Source organism: Eumetopias jubatus, unplaced genomic scaffold (assembly GCF_037043125.1).
Source record: "Eumetopias jubatus isolate StellerSeaLion01/CBP00866 unplaced genomic scaffold, mEumJub1_p1.0 scaffold_15, whole genome shotgun sequence".
NCBI classification, from domain to species: domain Eukaryota; kingdom Metazoa; phylum Chordata; class Mammalia; order Carnivora; family Otariidae; genus Eumetopias; species Eumetopias jubatus.
This window is the reverse complement of record NW_028274821.1, coordinates 41,245,888-41,265,275: the sequence shown is the minus strand read 5'-3', so window position 1 is coordinate 41,265,275 and position 19,388 is coordinate 41,245,888. Positions and strand designations below refer to the sequence as shown.

The 19,388-nt window shown below is 41.6% G+C and overlaps 1 protein-coding gene across 4 annotated transcripts in view; it reads left to right on the top strand.

The window, feature by feature from the left end:
* The window catches only part of FREM1 (FRAS1 related extracellular matrix 1), a 176,392-nt gene that overhangs the window by 142,605 nt on the left and 14,399 nt on the right, over positions 1 to 19,388 (top strand). For all 4 annotated transcript variants that reach the window (XM_088018775.1, XM_028107286.2, XM_028107288.2 and 1 more), the window contains 8 exons: positions 5,663 to 5,792; positions 9,107 to 9,179; positions 14,762 to 14,911; positions 16,408 to 16,646; positions 17,444 to 17,491; positions 17,798 to 17,902; positions 18,123 to 18,251; positions 18,726 to 18,841. In XM_088018775.1, the coding sequence (XP_087874901.1) occupies positions 5,663 to 5,792; positions 9,107 to 9,179; positions 14,762 to 14,911; positions 16,408 to 16,646; positions 17,444 to 17,491; positions 17,798 to 17,902; positions 18,123 to 18,251; positions 18,726 to 18,841 (990 nt within the window). The remainder of the gene's footprint in view (positions 1 to 5,662; positions 5,793 to 9,106; positions 9,180 to 14,761; positions 14,912 to 16,407; positions 16,647 to 17,443; positions 17,492 to 17,797; positions 17,903 to 18,122; positions 18,252 to 18,725; positions 18,842 to 19,388) is intronic.

Here is a 19,388-nt window from a genome sequence, read left to right as displayed (position 1 = left end):
TGGCCAGAAGTCACGAAAGGAGTAAATGGCAGAGCTGAAAGTGAGCCCTGACCTCAAGACCTCAGAGTGAGCGCTCATCTTTATTGGCTCGTGCCTTGGCGTGACTCACTCACACGCCAGATCGGTTCTCTAGCCCCGCTCCCATCTCAAGATGGTCCACAGAGCTCCCAAACTCAGCTAAACAGGACTCACACTGTTCAAAAATGCCTTTGCAGACCACAGAATGCAGCCAGCTTCTGACCAAGGCAGTTTCTTCACGCATCTCCTGCATTGATCTCTTTCGGTTCTCACTGGGACAAAAAGTGAACTTCAAAAGAAAAGTTGACCCATGCTGAAATTCCTCATCGCTCTGGGTCACTTCTCCAGCTGCTGCACGATTCCAAGGACTGATTCTTCTCCTCCCTCTGGCTACCCTTATTCATTCCTGGCTTTGGAAGAGAAGGGACAAATAGAGATCAAACAGCAAAGGAATTTCTAACAGGCACGCCCCGCGAGGCTTTAGCAACTTTTATGAAACACCTTGCGGGGGAAGAGGTTGAAACTCTTGGCGAGGTAAAGTTTTCACGTTACCTGAAAGCCGGAAGTTGGAGTGTTTTTCTCCGGATAGATTGAAGAAAGCGCAGAAGAAGGAAAGGGAAATGGCACTTATTAAGCACTCACTGTGTACAGGTGCTCTATACATATAAACAAATTTTAATTTACATCATTTGACATGAGTATAATTCTCATTTTAAAGCTAATGAAAACTGAGACCTCGGGAGACTGGGTAACTGACCAGAATCAGACACTATTAAGTGGTTGCAAGGTGTGTCTGACGGTAAAGCACTTGTTTTGGGTACTTAGTGTGCTGCCTCCTGGCTAAACACTGTTTTCTCATTACCACAAGAGAAAGACAAAATGGAAAACACAGGTGTTCATAGCATGAGATTATGGAGATTAATAACATCCTCTCTGAATTGATAAGTTGTAGAATACTCGGAAAAATATTTTTTAGCCTTTCAGTTTTCTTAAGTCATATGCTACTTGATTATACATGAAGATCTAGTTGGAAGAATAATTTAATCACAATTTTAGCTTTTATAAAACCTTTCACTGAGAAACTCAAAATACTTAATGAGTATTCATTAAGGCTCATTTAAGCCCTTTGAAGTACAGACTCATCATTATTTACACTTTGGGAAGTGAGGAAACTGAGGCATAGAACAGCTAAGTGCCTTTTTCACACACTCTTGTTAACCTAGATTAACGTCCCAAATCCCAAGCTGGGGTTTTAATCCCAAGTCTTTCCTTCAGTTAATTGTTTCTTCATATAAATGACTCAAGTAGCCACAAAATGAAATATCAGAAAATATATATATATATATATATATATATAAATATTTACAGCAACACTCTTGATAGTTTGGGCCAGGTAATTCTTTGTCACGGGCTGGGGGTGAGCTGGGGCAGGCAGGGTGTCCTGTGCATTGCATGCTGTTTACAGCATCCCTCGTCTCTACCCGTGAAATGCCACTATCACCCTCCTCTCAGCTGTGACAATCAAAGCTGTCCCTAGACATTGCCAAATGTTGAGAATCATGCACATACCTTAGAAGATACCAGAGGCGTGTGTTAAGCAATCATGCTTTATGGTCCAGTGCTCTTTGGTCAACACCATCCTTTCTCGATACTCTAATAAAGGACAATCATAGCTAAAGAACCAAAGAAAGGACTAGAAAGAACATGTGAGGATCATCTATCCTAGCATTTTTTTCAAATTTTGTGAAACATGATGTTAATAGGGCCAGGGAGACGGAAGGTTTCGGTGATCAACTTAGCTTGGGAAACAGTGAGTAAACAAGGTCCCTTCATTCGTTGAACAGATATCTATGGAGCACTTATTGTTTTCCAGCCACTCTCCAGGGGACTTGGGAATACATCAGTGAACCAAAGGCCCCTGTTTACTCGGGAGCATACTTCATATCTAAATAAATTAAATAGTATGTTCTACATGATACTACTTTGGAACATGAAAAAGTTGGTCAGGATTAAGGGGGATCACAGATGCTGGGCTTAAGGGATGGATTACAATTTTATTTTTTACTTTTTATTTTTTTAAAGATCTTTATTTTTTTTAAAGAGAGAGATCACAGGCGGGGAGGAGGCGGGGAAGGAGAAGCAGGCTTCCTGCTCGATGTGAGGCTCGATGTGGGGCTTGATGTGGGGCTCGATCCCAGGACCCTGGGATCACAACCTGAGCCGAAGGCAGACGCTTAATGACTGAGCCACCCAGGCGCCTGTGGATTGCAATTTTAAGTTGGTTATTTAAATGGCTTTTCTTATATTCATACCAAAAGTTAGAGGAACGTCAACAAAAATGTTATCTGAGAATCAGCTGACTGAAATCTACAATAAAAGTGCAGCATATCTAATATTACTACTTATAAATTATGTCCTATACATCCTTAAATCAGTATTAAACACACACACACACACACACACACACACACACATCTTCCCTCTGGAGAGTCCATTGTTAAAATATTTATAATCATATCGCTGCTTATATGAATATATAAAATATAACAAGGCAATATGTAAATTTAAAATATATGCTGAAGTTAAACAAAAGAAGAGGCATTAAACGGAGACAGGAAGCAAAACAAAGCAAGACAGTTTCCTTGTGCTGCACTTTGAGATCATTTTGTGCATGGCAGAGGGACCAGAAGCCTCATGACTTCTAATCCGATTTAATCTCCACTGATCAATCCTATGGCTTCCATTCACAGTAGCGATTGTTGGGAATTCAAATTCAGTTTCCCCATTAAATCAAATTTCCTGTTGTGATAAGTGCCTCGCAATCACTGAGGGAAATGTTTCTCAACTGAGGATGACTTACCCCTCAGGGACATTTGAAAATTTCTGGAAGCAGTTTTGATTGGAGGGGCTGATGTGACTGCATCTAGTGGGCAGAGGCCAGGGACGATGCTAACCATCTTCCAATGCACAGGCCAGCTCAGCCACAAAGAACTATCTGGTCCCAAAGTCAATAGTGTCCAGGTTAGAAACCATGACCTGGGGCTTTAAGGAGTTCTCACTTCTTGCTAAATGACTTGAAATGATCGCCATATGTGTTTCACATAAAGTGTGTCCGTAAACTTCATTTCTGACCTTAGATTGAGATTTGCCCAATGGCAATAGAACAAGGGAGGGATGGTTAAAATGTGAAGATTCAACCCAAGCCTTGTCTACATGACCTCTACACATCCAGAGCTTTCCAAATCTCTCTCATGGGCTCCTGCATCTTGGTTGTCTACATGATGCCCAGCATACAGTTGTGTGACCTCTTGCAGGTGGAATTTCTCTTTTCCTTCAGGTGTTTGCGTAGAATTTAAGCAACAAGCCTCAGCAATAGAAAGATCTCAAATTCAGTACTGCAAAAACCAAACACATTCAAAACATGCGTTACACCTACCCTATGGGTGTGCATGTGCTTTGTGATTTAAATGTTTTTCTAGAAAGTATGGCTTAGTTTCGTGGTTTTCCAATAGATCTTATTATTTGTAGTGAGCAGTTTTAAGAAAAGAAACTACACCATTGTGTAATGACAACCTTACCCTGTAAGCAGTATGCAGCATTCTAATCGTGCATCAGGGAAATGCACGCACTTTCCCAAACACCAAAGCCCTTTATGCTTTGAAGCTGAACAGCACTCTGCGTGGTCCCTTTATGGATCTAGATCAGCAATCAAATTGCATTTAGCTTTAGGCCTTGAGGTCACCTGGAACTGCAGAGTGACTTTGATGAATTTTTGTTTGTCATAGTTCCCATTAGCAGCGGATGGATGGATGGATTCTCAGAAGATTGGACATTGAAACTCACTTAAACCTTATTGAGACTTAGGTGAAATCCACCCATCTTTATTTCACTCATTCCCACTGCTCTTCTGCCTTCCTGTTTCATCTTTCTGTCCTTTGCTCCAATCCATCTTGTTGATTTTTTTTCCCCCTTATCACTTAGTGGGGTCCTTTAGGAATTCTTTGCCACATGTTATTTTTATTGGCTTTTATAATAGCCTTGGTTGCTCATTATCTTATGATTCTTTAAGCATAGCCATTTATTTCTTTTTTTCTTGACTGCTCCATGCCAGATTTGAATTGTCACATCGAAGACCCATGAGGATCCCAATATTTCTAATACTAGGATGCTGTTTTCATGTCAAAATTTTATGAAGCCCAGCATGCCAGTAACAATTTCATATGTATTGATTGAATAAACATGTATGTTTATATAGATTCATGAACCTCTGCCATAATTGCATGCTCCCACACTACCTTGCCGCCCTAGCCCATGGTCCTTGGAGTAACAGACAGTGATATTGAGTTTATCTTGCTGGTGAACTTAGAGTATGTGACTGTGATGTGATTGGTGCAAAGACACGAAGTGGATTTTAGGGGATAAACTTACTCTAATATGAATGGTCCCCAGCAAAGCCTGGAGAACCCCACGAAACCCATACTCTACATGGCAGCACCCAGAATTTCTAGTTGTGTGAGAAAAAAATTGTAAAAAAATAGGCATTAAGAAATCAAGAAGAGGCTCAGTTGTTAAGTGTCCACCTTGGGCTCAGGTCATGATCCCAGGGTCCTGGGATCGAGCCCCGCATCGGGCTCCCTGCTCCGCGGGGAGCCTGCTTCTCCCTCTCCCACTCCCCCTGCTTGTGTTCCCTCTCTCGCTGTGTCTCTCTCTGTCAAATAAATAAAATCTTAAAAAAAAAAAGAAATCTAGAAGAAAGAGCCTACATCCAATTGAAAGATTGGGGATATAGTAAGGCAACCACTGAGGGGTTTGCAAACGTAGAATGGAAGGAAAATGAAAGAAACAAAATGACGGAATTGTGTTAAATGATCATTGTGAAGATTGCTTGTGTCCTGTACACTTGTGTCTCTGATTTTCTCCAGTTTTCTGAAAAAGAAAAGGAAAGTTTCCATATTATGAGTAAAGTAGACAGTTTCCATCCAATGTTGGGCTCACTAAATCTACTGTGTGAAAAAGACCACCCCCTATTTATCAGGTTTTTTTCAGTTGTATTGCTGCATCCAAACTACATGTCAGCCCTTTTATGTGAACAGAAGAAGGAACAGATAATGGTTATAAAACCCATGCATATTGTAATTCCGAGGCACATCCTGAAAGATAACTAGTTATTAAATTGAACCCAAGTTCAGAGAAGGTCTACGTCTGGAACAGTTCTTGATATACGAGTGAAGCCCAAAAAGTAAGAGAGAAGATTTCCTATCAATGTCCTTTCCATAAATAAGTGTCTCCTTGAACTTCACTGCTCCTGGTCCCTTTGCCCCTTCAGATGACTCATGTTTGAGTCCCTCTGACAGCCTTTTAACCTTAGTTTCTGCATTTGTAAAACAGAACTCTAATACTTACTCTTTCTAACTCATGGCATTGTTGTAAGCATCAGATGAGATTGTTAGTAAAAGTTCTTTTTGAGCTAAAATGTATCAAATAAGCATAAGGAATTTTTAGCACTGGTGTAGGTTGGTGAACCACGTCTGTCACCAGGATATGAACCAGTGATTCAATCTCCTACCAAGCAGAGGATCCCTAAAGGCACTTACTGTGCATTTTTAAAAAGTGATTTTCCTTTTTCTTTTCCTTTCATGCACAGTTTGGAACTGAAGTGGTCTCATATTGAATGGTCACAGACTGAATATGAGGTCTGCGAGAATGTGGGCATGTTGCCCTTGGAAATTACCAGAAGAGGATATTCCATGGACTCAGCCTTCGTGAGTGTAAAGGTAACAGCTCTAAAATATAAACTGTCAGGCTAAAAGTTGGGTTGCTGGTTGGCGCCTTTGATTATTTTCTTAGAAAGGAAACCAAAGGAACCAAGGAAATTTCAAATTGCAGGATTACCACATTATTTTAGAGATTCTACACCTAACATTTTCTTATCCTCCCACCCTTTATCTGGCTTCATTCACTCCTAGATATGGTATTTCAAACCCATTTTTAGTTTTTAAATCTAGTCATTAAGTCTTGAAGTTTGACTTTTTAGGGAGATATATCAAACTAGTAAATCGAGCCAAACTCTGCTTTGGAAAAGAAAGGTTGTATGCAAGACCTTCTATGAGGTCCCAGAACAAATTTCAGCCCCCAGATGGCTTTCTCTTAGTATGCCACCAGGGTCACTTCCTGTGGTCTTAGTGGATGAGGAAAATCAAGGACAAACTTATCTTAAGAGTCACCCAAGTTAAAATTAGGAGCGCACATATCAATCCAGGCCTCTGAAATATAAAGAATATTCAGTAATCACTTTTAGATCAGTCAGCTTGTTATTCCTTTCCTTTGGCGTAGACCATGGAGCACAACTTATGGCTTCTAGAATTGAAGGGTCTTTTTAGGAGTCACTATCGCAGTAACACTTCAAGAGAATGACAGCTTGAAAAGTTTTCACCAACCAACAATGGTGAATGAGCCTTGGAGACTCCGCTCCTCAATCTCATGAAAGAGGCAGTGATATTAGCTTCTGGAAAAAATGGCCATCTCAGTTCATTCTCCATTACAATAATACATTCAAATCATCCTCAAAACCTTGTGCACCTAAATTCTGCCATATCTGCATTTTGTATTTATCTTTCCAGTGGGCATAGACCCTTTTTCCCAGATCTGTGGGTGCTTTATTGCTAGTGAAACATCAGACAATCTCCCAGCAGATTGTTCATGCAAAAAGAAATCTGCCTGAACGGTTTTTAAATAATGCTTTGGTCGTCTCTAGAAAGCACCATATGCTCGAGTCTAGAGTTTGGGGCCACATACCATTCACTTGGCCAGGTAGAAAGAACATATGTGGCGTGATATGGAACCTTTTGTCTACTTCGGCTGAATGCGCACTGCGAACCTGCCCACTGAGTGTGCAGGCCTTCATCAAATATGGCCCTGAGGCTTCAGGGACAGCTCCACCCAGAGCACAGGTGCCACTCTATACCAGAGCATATTGGTTACTTGACCAGAAGCAGAGGAAGAGGAAGCCCTTTTCCCTGTGTGATTTGCCCTGGTTTGAATCGTGCACCTTCAAGGAGCTGATTGCTCCCACCAGCCTGCCGCAGACCGTTCCTTTTCCCACATAGGATTCTGTCAACTCAGTGGTGGTAAAATACCAAGTAATTGCGTGTGCTAGAGTCATGCAGGGAAATGTAACTTCCGGCATATGGTGGCTACAGGTGTACAATGGGCCGCCTTTTCACAATGCGAGCTTGTTCAGGAGGAGCCTTGGCTTTGTGGACAAAGTGCAAATGGAAGCTTAGGAGGAAGTACCCTCTTCAGCACAATGTTTCCACTGCAGACCCATTCGCAGGTCTTAGGGCCCTTGATGACAGCTTTGAAGTTTTCCATGGTGTGCTTCATTTCTTTGTATGAAAGTGAAGAAATAGAGGAACCCACATTCTTGACCATCTTAAATGCCTAAAAAAGGCAAAGTAACAGCTACCTCTCGTGCTTACACCGGGTTCTCATCTGATGACTTCTTTTTCACGCTAGCCAAGGACACTATTCTTTTTTTTTTTTTTTAATTTTATTTATTCATTTGACAGAGAGAGACACAGTGAGAGAGGGAACACACACAGGGGGAGTGGGAGAGGGAGAAGCAGGTTTCTCGCTGAGCAGGGAACCCGAAACGGGGCTCAATCCCAGGACTCTGGGACCATGACCTGAGCTGAAGGCAGACGCCCAGTGACTGAGCCCAGGCGCCCCCAAGGACACTATTCTTTTTTTTTTTTTTAAGATTTTATTTATTTTTTAACAGAGAGAGAGAGACAGCGAGAGAGGGAACACAAGCAGGGGGAGTGGGAGAGGGAGAAACAGGCTTCCCGCTGAGCAGGGAGCCCGATGCGGGGCTCCATCCTAGGACCCTGGGATCATGACCTGAGCTGAAGGCAGGCGCTTAATGACTGAGCCACCCAGGTGCCCCAAGGGCACTATTCTTAACACGGATTTCGGCTCCCTCTGGGGGAGATAAGGCCATGACTTGAGAGCCCTAAATCACCTCTGGTTTTCAGCCCCGGGAGTGGGGAACAGAGCAGTAAATAGTCTCTGCGAACTAGCGTTATTTTTGTTGTTGTTGCTAATGACTTACTTGATGAAGCCTCAAAAGCCCTCTGTGGTGTGTGTGGATTGATTTTGTGTGGCCGTTCACCAGGTCGGCCAGCCCCGTGGAGCTCTTATTCATTTCTGTGAAGAGGGTTGGTTTCGTCCTGACAGGAAAATGGACCAGACTTGTTTCAGGTCAACTTGTCTAAGGCCTTCCGTGCCCTGAAACTCATAGGACACCCTAAAGCTACTTGTGGGGAGCAACTGCTGCTGCTTCTCCCCCCAACCTTTCCTCTGAGGCATGATTTCAAAGCCAGTTTCGGGTAGAAGGAAGGGGATGAAATAAATGGATCCTCATAACGAAGAGAAAAATGGTGTTTAAGATTTATGCTGCTTTCTCCAATGACCGAATCATTTATAAAGAAGGAAAAAGAAAAAGAGAAAAAAAAAGCTTTGCTTTTACTTCCATTGGTAGTAGTCTAAGAAAAAATTTAAGTTTAAGGAAGATCCATGTAGCCTAGATCTAAAATGGTTTATTATAATTTGAAAAAAAAAAAAACACCTTTATGTTAAAAACAGATTTAAGAGCATGAGTTTGGGATACCTGGCTGGCTCAGTCAGTAGAGCATGCAACTCCCGATCTTGGGGTTATGAGTTCAAGCCCCATGTTGGGTTGTTGGGTGGAGAGCCTCCCCCCCAAAAAAGAGCATTAATCTATTGTGATACTAGACTAGATGTTTCTCTATTAAAATAATATATTTTTTAATTTTTTTAATTTTTAATTTTTTTAAAGATTTTATTTATTTATTTGAGAGAGAGAGAATGAGAAAGAGAGAGCACAAGAAGGGGGAGGGTCAGAGGGAGAAGCAGACTCCCCGCTGAGCAGGGAACCTGATGCGGGACTTGATCCTGGGACTCCAGGATCATGACCTGAGCTGAAGGCAGCCGCTCAACCAACTGAGCCACCCAGGTGGCCTAAAATAATATTTATTTTTATTAAAAAAGGACATTTTTTCCTCTTAAGGTCAACCAAGTGTCAGCTACAGTTGGAAAAGACTTCACTCTGACTCCATCTAAACTGATTCAGTTTGACCCAGGTACGTTTTGTGTCTACAGTTTGTTTCCTGTTTTTGTAAGAATGTGTGCAGGTCATGGGGACCTATTTCAGCCACTCCAAGAGAGATCAGTTTGGACTTGAGGTTTTGTCCCCCATATTTCACTTTATCACAAGTGAATATTTATTTAAAATGAGAAGAAAACTCATAACAAATAAATATAAAAATATCAAAGCAAACGTCCAAAAAATCCAGAAAAGGGTGTCATCTAAAAAATTATTTGGGGGCACCTGGGTGGCTCAGTCGATTAAGTGTCCGACTTTTGTTTTGGGCTCAGGTCATGGTCTCAGGGTCATGAGATTGAGCTCCACATTGGGCTCCGCACTGGGCTTGGAGCCTGCTTAAGATTCTCCCTCTCCCTCTCCCCCTACCCCCTTCTAAAAACAAAAAACCCCAAAAGACCAAAAAAAAAAAATCAAATAAAAAATTACTTGGAGTCCTAACATAAAGCTGAGCTAATTTAATTGCCTCATACTTTGATGGAAATTTTCAGAAAGTCATATTCGCATGAGGCCATTTCTAAATGATTTCTCTTGGAATAGGTTGAAATGAGGAGATTCCAGGGAAGATTAATTAGATAGCACATATTTTGCTTTAAATCTGTGGAAAAAATTCTGCCAGGTGCAAAAGGGAATATAAAAGCATGGTGCCTACTCTCAAAGGTGTTCTATCATGTGGGAAATAGAGACATGAAAACAACTCACTAAGAGTACATTGGGACCCAAAAGATGGGCCACTGTTCTGGTTAAGGGGAATCCTGGAAAACTTCCCAGAGGAGATGGTATTCTGAGCAAGTAGAAGAAGAAGGAGGAGGGGCCTTCAGGGTGAAGGACCAACACACTTTTGGGGAAATGTGTCTAAAGCACTGAGGCTGGATCCACACCTTCCTTCCTTGGCTTCTGTTGAAGGGGCAGGTAGCTCTCCTTCACTGCATGCATGGTTCTCTCCTTCCCTCTAGTCTGGGACGGGCATGGATCACCTGTCCAGGGGCAAATGGAAAAGGCCTTGTGAAGCAGCCAGGGCTTGGGGCTTTGTGCTCTCCTGCAGAGGAGGTGTTCTACACTCTGAGAACATTCCACCAAATCACAACTCTTGCCATTTTCTGCCACTGATACGTGATGGTTCAAGCAAAGGCAAAACAAAGTAGCCTAAGTATCATCACCACCCCAAAATTGACATCCTTAAAAGTAAACATAGAAAAGAAATGCCTTTCTGCCATTTATCACAAGTAGCATGATGTTTTGTGACTAGTTTAGTTTGCTAAGGCTGCCCTCACAAAATATCACAAACGGGTAGCTTAAAAACAGAAATTTATTTTCCCACCATTCTGGAGGCTACAAGTTCAAGATCAAGGGGTCAGCAGGGTTGATTCCTTCCAGGGGCTGTGAGAGAGCATCTGTTCCATGCCTGTCTCCCATGCTCTGGTGATTGGCTGGAATCTTTGGCATTCCTTGGCTTCTGCTATATCTATACCAGTCTCTGCCCTTGTCCCCACATGACTTTCTTGTGTATGCATCTGTGTCCAAATTTCCCCTTTTTATAAGGACATCGATCATAATGGATTAGAGGCCCACTCTAGTATGACTTTATCTTAACCAGTTACATCTGTAAATAAGGTCATGTTCTGAAGTACTAGGAATTAGGATTTCAACATAAAGATTTTGAGTACCCAATTCAACCTATAACAATGACTCTTAAATTTGACATGAAACTACCCAACTATTATGATTGGCCTCCTTCCCGTGATGTTTACGTTTCCTGACTCATGTAAGTTTGTTCCTCAAGTGACCTACTTTGTAGAAGAGCTGTTCCCATAATGTATTTGATGTTTACCCACAGGTTGCTGCAAGGCAACACAAGAGTGTTCTGGTCGACCTGAAGATGAAAGATTTTGGTGCATTTACACTGTGTATGACCCTTTTGTACTTCACGTTAAGGCAGTTCAAAACTTTCTACTTTGGAGAACCAAGAGTCTTTGTCATATGTTGTCTTTATTATTTGAGGCCTGTTTGTCACAGGATCTGGAGTGATTTGGGCTTTCAGTAGATTTCGAGCAGCCTTCCAGGTGCTCCGTTTGGATTGATAGCAACTAGAAAGTATCACACTTAGAGGAGGCTCTGAAATCCACCTCTAGGAGTTTCCACTGGATAAGATAAAAGGCTGATTTGTCTACAAGAGTTTACATGCTATTTTGAGTAGATTCTGATGACTTCTGGAGGCTCTAACTGGTCATGATTTTAGGGATTATTTAGACATTTTAAGAAAAAAATCTTACAAGTTAAAAAGGAACAATACTTGCCTGCTCATTGTTTTGGAATTGACTAGCCAGAAATGGTTTCATTAGCTGAAGTCTTACTTTAGAGTATTTTAAAGTTCCCTATGTTCACAGGTCCTGTATATGTTTATTTACTCCTATATTGTTAAACCTTGCCTCTTCTGGGTCTGGTGTCCCTACCCCCACCCCCACTGCTTTTGCCCAAAGCAATCTGTTTTTTTCTTCAAAAATGTAGCCTCCATGATGGGCAAAGAAACAGAGTGAGAAATCAAAGACAGTAGGATATGAGGAGGTTTGAGAACTTTGGGGAGGGTGCTGGAGAGAAACGGGTAACTTTTCAGCCTAGCGAGCTTCACCTTCCTGCCATTGTACTGAACCCCAAACTAATCCTGCCTACTTTGCATTCAGCTATTGTGACTGATTGAGTCAAAGTGTAAATATTCTTAAGAAAATGATTGTTTTCCTTTTAAATATGTGTTCTTAAAAGGTTTGCTGCTTTCTTAATTGAGGCTAAATCATTCCTACTAGTCAAAATGCTTTCCAAAGGAACAGATCTCTAAAATGGAATTTACTAAAAAACATTGAGGCAGTGTCTTTCAGTAGTGGAATCTGCTTTGCAGGAAAATATCCAGTAATTGACCTACTCTGTAAAGTGGGGTATGTCTGCATAAAGTGACACCTTTTCTTCAGCACCTTTTGTTTTATGGGAACAGGAGGCCAGTTCAAGCCTTCTGAAATTGCTTATAATCTCGGTGATTTAACAACTACTTTGCACCTTGAAAATGGGAGAGGAAGGAAAAAGAAAAACCCAGAAAGTTCTTACTTCCAATCTCATTAACCTAGAAAAGTTGGTTCTATATGCACACCTGGTAGGCATAGAAACAAAATTGAAATGCAAGCAAACCAATCAGAAAGTACTTAAATGAAATTTGGAAGAGATTTGCTCTAACCCTCTGGTTCTACTCCATAAGGTCTTAGAAAAACTTTAATTTGGGGGGGGTTGGGAGGGAGAAGGGGTACTATAATTTTTAAAAAAAATGATTCTTAACAGTAAGAGGGCAATTGGTTGGGACTTGGATTTTTTTTTTTATTGGAGTCTTATTTGAATAATGCTTAACTTTTTGTACTTTGAGAGTCAAAACAGTTCTTTGAACATTAAACTTCTTAATATTCATGCACTTTCTGTACCATCTGGTCCCTTATCCCTTCCTGCCAGGTTTATTACAACAGCTGCCCATGTGGCCTCCCCACTTCTAGCCTCTTTGCCCATCTTCCTGGGCCCCTAAATCTTCCTGCATAACACGGAGATTGATTTTTTCTAAGACCTCCATTTTCAAGAGTCTTCCCTGTTGCCTATGGTTTAAAGTCTGAATCCAGCACCTGGTGTCCAGGGTTCTCTGCAGCCTGGCCACAAACTGCCTTTGCTTTTTTTACTATCTCCTGTTTGGTGGTGAGAGCTCTGTTCCAGCCAGCTCATTCGCTCAGCCCTCCCTGTTCAAGGCCTTTGCTCCTCTACCTTCCTGCCTTTGCTTATGCTGCTTTCCCACTGCCTCCCTCCCAAACCTCCCTACTCTGGCGCCCACATACATACAGTATTTACCATCTAGTCTGTATCCCTTGGCAGCTAATCCTATATAGCCTTGCACAGTGGCTTCTCCTGGTATTTACATCTTGTCTCTGCAAAGAGCTTTTAAATTCCTTTATGTCAGGGCATGCTAACGTTATACCTCTGGTGTTCTCCATAGCATCTAAAGCAAAGGTAAGTACGTAATAGATACAAAATGTGTATTTTGATGGGTCGATCCATCCCTCCATCCACGAGGTGGGAGTTATATGGCATTTTACGTTAGGTGTTGCAACTTCTGTTTTAGCAAAGACTAGGAAAATAATTGATTTAGGGATTCAGTTGATACGGAAAGCTTAACAAACCAGTTGTCAGCCTGTTTTTTATTTTTTTAAATAAAATTATTTCAACTACACTTAATTTTGTTTCCCTCTAAGTGCATCCAGGAGTAGGATCAATGAACAGTTTCATCTTTCCAGTGGATTCTGCGGGGGATCAAGGAAACGTTGATTAGATCATGAAATCTGTATGTGACACATCTTCAAAGAGGAGGCTGTCATATAGATGGGGCAATCGCGAGGCATAAATCTGCAGCAATGTGCGGGGAGAAAGGAATCCAGATTTTCAGAAGAGAGGGCTCAGGAAAAAATGCTTGACTGCTTCGATAGATGGGTTTATGGGAATAAAACCCCTCTAAGAGCCAGTGAGTGAATGCCAGCGAGTAAAAGTTTTCAAAACAGTCCTAGAAAGCTAAACCATACATTTATTATCTTTTTCCCCCCTTAAACTTGAGCCTTCTTTCTCTGCTAAATGGGGTACTTCTTTTTTTTTTTTTTTCTTCCACCACGTTCTCTTCTAAATAAACTAAGTGGGATATCCTGTAATGTGCGTCATGGGAAGGGGTCAGGATCAGACAATCTCACAAGTTTCTTCCAGCTTTAATATTTTGTGTTTCTGGGCTTGCTTTGTGTCCCATCTCCGTGGTGACATAGCTGGGGCTATGTTTGGACCATTGAAACGGTCGGGTATTAAGTTCACAAAGTTGCTGTGAACCAAGCTTGATTGTAACTCCCTGAGCAGAGGCAGACAGAAAGAGAGAGAGAGAGAAAAAAAGGGCTCAGTCTGTTTCTAAAACCCCCAGCCCATAAATTCTCTCGAGGAAGGTATCAAATACTGAGTATTACATCATTAGAAAAAAAAACATTTGTGGGCTAGAAGGATCTCAGGAAGCTGAGCAGTGGATGGAGGCAGCTGTCTTTAGAAATCAATCATTTCAAGGGTTCCATGAATAGCATGGAGTACCATCCAATAATCACTTTTAACTGTCTCTGCCAGCCTTTTAAGAGTTTTGAAACTATTAAGATTTTAAGATTGCGGTACTTGTTTATTCTTAAGGGGAGAAGGGGCAGATCGGGGAGGGGGCAAGTAAGTCTTGGATCTCATCTTCTAACCATTTTTTGTTGTTGTTGTTCATCCCTTGCATAATGCAGCTTACTTTTTTGTTACAGTGTTTGCATTGAAACGGAAGCATCATTGTCCAGGAACAAATGTGGTCTTTTAATATTATTTGGGAGAACAGCAGGACTTGAGCAGAGTTGCTAGTAGTACAGTAGCTCGCTCAGGCTACTGCAGCCTAGCTGTAGACATGTTAATTAATATATTTCTCTGACACCTAGATGATTGAAATAGCAATTAAAGAGTAATTAAAATGTTTACTTCTTGTAGGAATGTCAACTAAGATGTGGAATATAGCAATTACCTATGACGGTTTAGAGGAAGACAATGAGGCCTTTGAAGTAATTCTGAACTCCCCTGTGAATGCGGTTCTTGGCACAAAGACAAAAGCTGCAGTGAAAATTTTGGACTCAAAAGGAGGTATTCTTTTGATCCTCATCTTGAAATCAGGAGCGGTCCTGGCGCTGTAGCTGCTTGCTTTCAACAGCCAATGTGCTTGATAACGCCTTCAAATCAAAATACTTAATTTCTTGTCAAGAAAGCAACCTCAGTCGTGTCGTAGGCCCTTTATTCTGGTTTCTGCTTCATGTGGTTTTCCTCCTGCTAAGAACTAGTGTTTGAGAAAAGCAACAAGTCAGTGGCATGGTTGTTTTTTTGTTGTTGTTGTTGTTTTTTCCCCCTACCCATTTGTTGTTCTCACCAAGGGGGAAGCAATGTTGGTGAGAATCTATCGACAATTATTTTCCCCCAGAGTTTGTAGGGCTATAATTATCTTCCTCTGTTAAAGAGAGCTCTTAATGCCTCAAATCTGAGCCCCCACTGTAGTGTGACCAGGAAAATTCTAAGAGAGGAAGGAATTGGAGAAAAACAGATGTGAAAGATACAGCTGGCTAGGAGATTCAGGAGAAGCTGGAGAATATTAATGAATAACCTTGAGTTGCAGAGCCAAGTAGGTCCTGGATAGTGTATGCAAAAAGAACAACCTGTGAACTAAATAAAATAAAAACTGAGCACAGTCCTTGGTGCTCTGATTTTTTTTTTCTGCCAAATATTTTCTACGTAGGTGTCAATTTAGGATTTGACAAGTGTCCAGGTACCATGCATGGACTTAGACCTCTGCTTTTACACCTGTCATGCCCCATGCTATGTTCTCCTTACCTGAAATCCACTCTCACCTCCTCTCTTTCCTATGATAAAAATAAACACTCTCCCCTTGCCTTTATGATACTCATTTTTTCCACAACATCTTTCCCCATCACCTTTACGGCCAAATTCATTTCTTTCTCGGTAGAATTTTCTGGTCACAGTGAGTACATAAAATACATGAAATACACACTTTACACGTGAAATACAAAATAGCCGCATGAGCGTCGTGGGTTTAGATTTTTGTCACACTAATTGGAAGTGCTTCTAGTGGAAGTAGCTCCGTTAAGGTTTACTGGCTGTTTGTTCTGTAACAGTTGAATGCTAATTTTTTATAACTGTTACTTGATTTCGCTTCTTCAAACAATTCCAGCGTCTACCTCTAGGAGACTGGAGAAAGGATGAGCACTTTGCAGGGTTTACGGAACGATCCTTGATCAGTGAATAAACCTGAGGAATGCTATAACATGAAGAGAAGTGAGGCAGTTTCCCCAGTACGTGGTCTGATTATAAAATTATGACAATGTCTTTCGTTTGTGGTTTGTGAAATCAATTTCGTGACTTTATAACCACCCCATAGCGGTGCAGAAGGGCACAGCTTTCCTGCATGGAAACAGATGAAGAGTAAAGGAGTTCTGGCAAATGGCAAAGAGGCAGCATCTGGGGGGGAAACCATCCATCTAAGTTTAATGACATGCTGCTGCAGGGGCTGTGTCGAGGTGATCTACCCGTTGGTGTACCATGAACTGACCTGCCATCTTTCATGCCCCCAGGGCAGTGCCATCCTTCACATTCCTTCAACCCCAACCAGCACAACGCACAGGAGAAGGGCATTTGGTACCCACTGTCCCCAGGGTCTTCCTCACCCACCACTTCTGGTTCCTTTCATCTGGAAAGAAGACCCCTTCCATCTAACAAGCAGCCGGCAGTCACTAGGGGAGACAACCAACAGGGCTTTGAGTCTCCAGATGTTTCTCGTATGAAGCTTAGGACCCGGGGGAATGTCAAAATGGTAAGGATGGGGAACTTCTGGGATCTGATGTGCAGAGGACATTGTAGAAGAATAAAAAAAATATTAATAATTGTTCGGAAACACTGAAGAAGGTGATTCGCATAGTGAATGGGAGCCATGGTTCCTTGCACAAGCACGCAGTCCCCCCCCCCCGTTGTTTAAAAGATTTTATTTTTAAGTAATCTCTACACCCAACGTGGGGCTTGAACTTAGGACCCTGAGATCAAGAGTCCCATGCTCCAGCGACTAAGCCAGCCAGGCACCCCCATGCAGTGCCTTTTGTATACAGATATCATAACATTGCCCACTGCCTTAATTTGTAGTAATTTAGTTGATGGATGTACTGAATCATCCATGTGATTTCTGCTGTGGTTCCCTTTGTGATCAAAACAGATAGGGGTTAACCAGTGACACTAGAACAGAATGAGATTAAGTGATCTACTTGGGTGTGGAAACTGTGGCTTTGACCTTATTAGCACAGGATTCTAATTAGGCACACACTGTGTGTGCGTGTGTGTGCGTGTGTACTTGGACCTCTATGTGCCACAGATATACCAAGAAAATAAGGATGTCTTTTCTCTATAACTGAAACTATGAATGTATGAATCAACACTGGTAAGTTATGATTAGGTCCGGTGATTTTAAAAATTCTAATGATTCGGGCATGGAAAATCCTAAGTAACATATGTTTTAACATTTTTTTCAACACTAACAAGATCTTACTGAAAGGGTTTTACCCTGTTGCTAGTTGTTATTCAAACCAATTTTGTTCATATTTTGTACTTTGTTGATTTCAGGTTCTTCCATCCTCTGTTCATAGAAATGGAACCGACATCATCTATAATGTAAGCATAGTCTGAGAGAATCGCTAAATTTCTGTATTTCTGGATGCAAAATATTTAGTGAAATTATTATTTTTTTATTTCTTCTGTATTTATGTATTTCTCTTAAAAGCCTGTTTTGACATTTGTTTTTGAGGCTTGTTGGTCAGAAAAAAAAAAAAAAAAACCACCTTTTACCTTTTTGCTTTAACCCAACTTTTGAATTGCTCATTTTTCCAGCAAACGTTTTTGTTTGCTGTCTGGGTGTTTGCTTTCTCTTTATTGTTGTTTTCTGGTTTCCTCCTGCATCACGGAACGGTTTCCCTGAAGCTGGAGGAAGACGGCTCTCCATCTCACAAACGGAAGGCCAAAGTATCCATTATTCGTCAGCCACAAAAGACAAGCAAAGAGGCAGAGCTGCCTCAGGCAGATAAGGTAGAATCCACAACTGACTCACACTTCCCCAGACAGGTGGGGAAATCTTTTTACTTCCTATTCATCTTACAACAAGCTGTTTGCTGGGTTATAAAACAGCCTTCAGGCTTGGGGATCGTTTGCCCAACACAAATGCTCCCTAACAAACGAAGACCTGAAGGGGGTGAATGTGCGATCCGATTACATTAAGTCACATCTACGTTACCTCTCCTTCCCATAGGACCCGCTGCCCTCATTTCCAAAGAACTGCACACTGGAATTAAAGGGCCTTTTCCACTTCCAAGAAAGCCTCCGAAAGCTATACAAGTGTGATGGGGTTACGTGGAAAGCTTGGAGCCCCCAAAGCGAGGTGGGACACGGGATGAGCTGCGAAGGATCTCTGCTTGCTCTGTGCTCTGTGATATGCTGATAGACAGGAAATGATCTGACAGCTCTTGCTACATCCACCTGCCCTCCTTCTACTTTGAAGGTGAAGAGGAGAATATGGCCCAAGGGGTGTTTCACAAATCACAAAACACGTTTGTTAATCGATACAATTTAAGAAGGTGTTTACTCATTTTGTTTAATCATCAGAATGTCAAAAGTGTACAATTGAAATAGTGCTGACTTCAGTAGTGTTTTCTGTAAAAACCCATCACGTTCCTCAAGGTGGAGAATTGGGATAAGGGCTGACGTCCTTTCTGGTGACAGAAAAGGGCTGACGTCCTTTCTGGTGACAGAACTACTCTAGTCAGGTTAGGGGACTTATGGAACTCTTGATGCTGAGAGCAGACTCTAGATGGTAAAGACCATTCTGATGTGAACATGGACAACTGTATTTCAGGAGGTGGAAGGTAAATCCTGCCCAGCTGGTTGGCACCATCACTCAGGCTACTGCCACTCCCTGATCACAGAGCAGAAAGTCACCTGGAACACAGCTGCCCGAGCTTGCAAGGAACAGTAAGAAACCCTTTTTCACTTTAATGGTTTCTTTCATACTGTCTCTCTCTTTTCTCATGCAACTGCGGGGTCGCTGCCTTCACTGGAGCCTTGACTGTCTAATATCTACTTGGTTTTGTTTTAGGAAGCCCAGGAAAGTTCTGTAGTTCAGAATGGATTTGAGATTACCTTGATGATATATTTTGACGTATCTCTCTATGTGAAGACTGTGCCGTTGCCATAATTCTACGTTTTAGTTTCTCTCAATCTTTTGGAGAAAGTCAGAGGAGATTTTCTGAGTCAGCAGCTTTGCAGGTTCTATCTTTTTTTTTTTTTTAATTAAGTAGGGATTCCTGCCCAGTAATTTGAAAATACGTAGCAATGAAAGGTCTTATAGTATCAGACCTATGACAATGTCAGGGACAGTGATGATTATGGAACCAGATAAGTTGGACAAAGCGTCGGTGGGTAATGGAACACTTAGTGAAGGATGGCTTGTGGTCAAATCATGACAACAAAATTTATCTAGCCCAGAAGGACTTTAAAAATGCATACGTACCTATCCCTG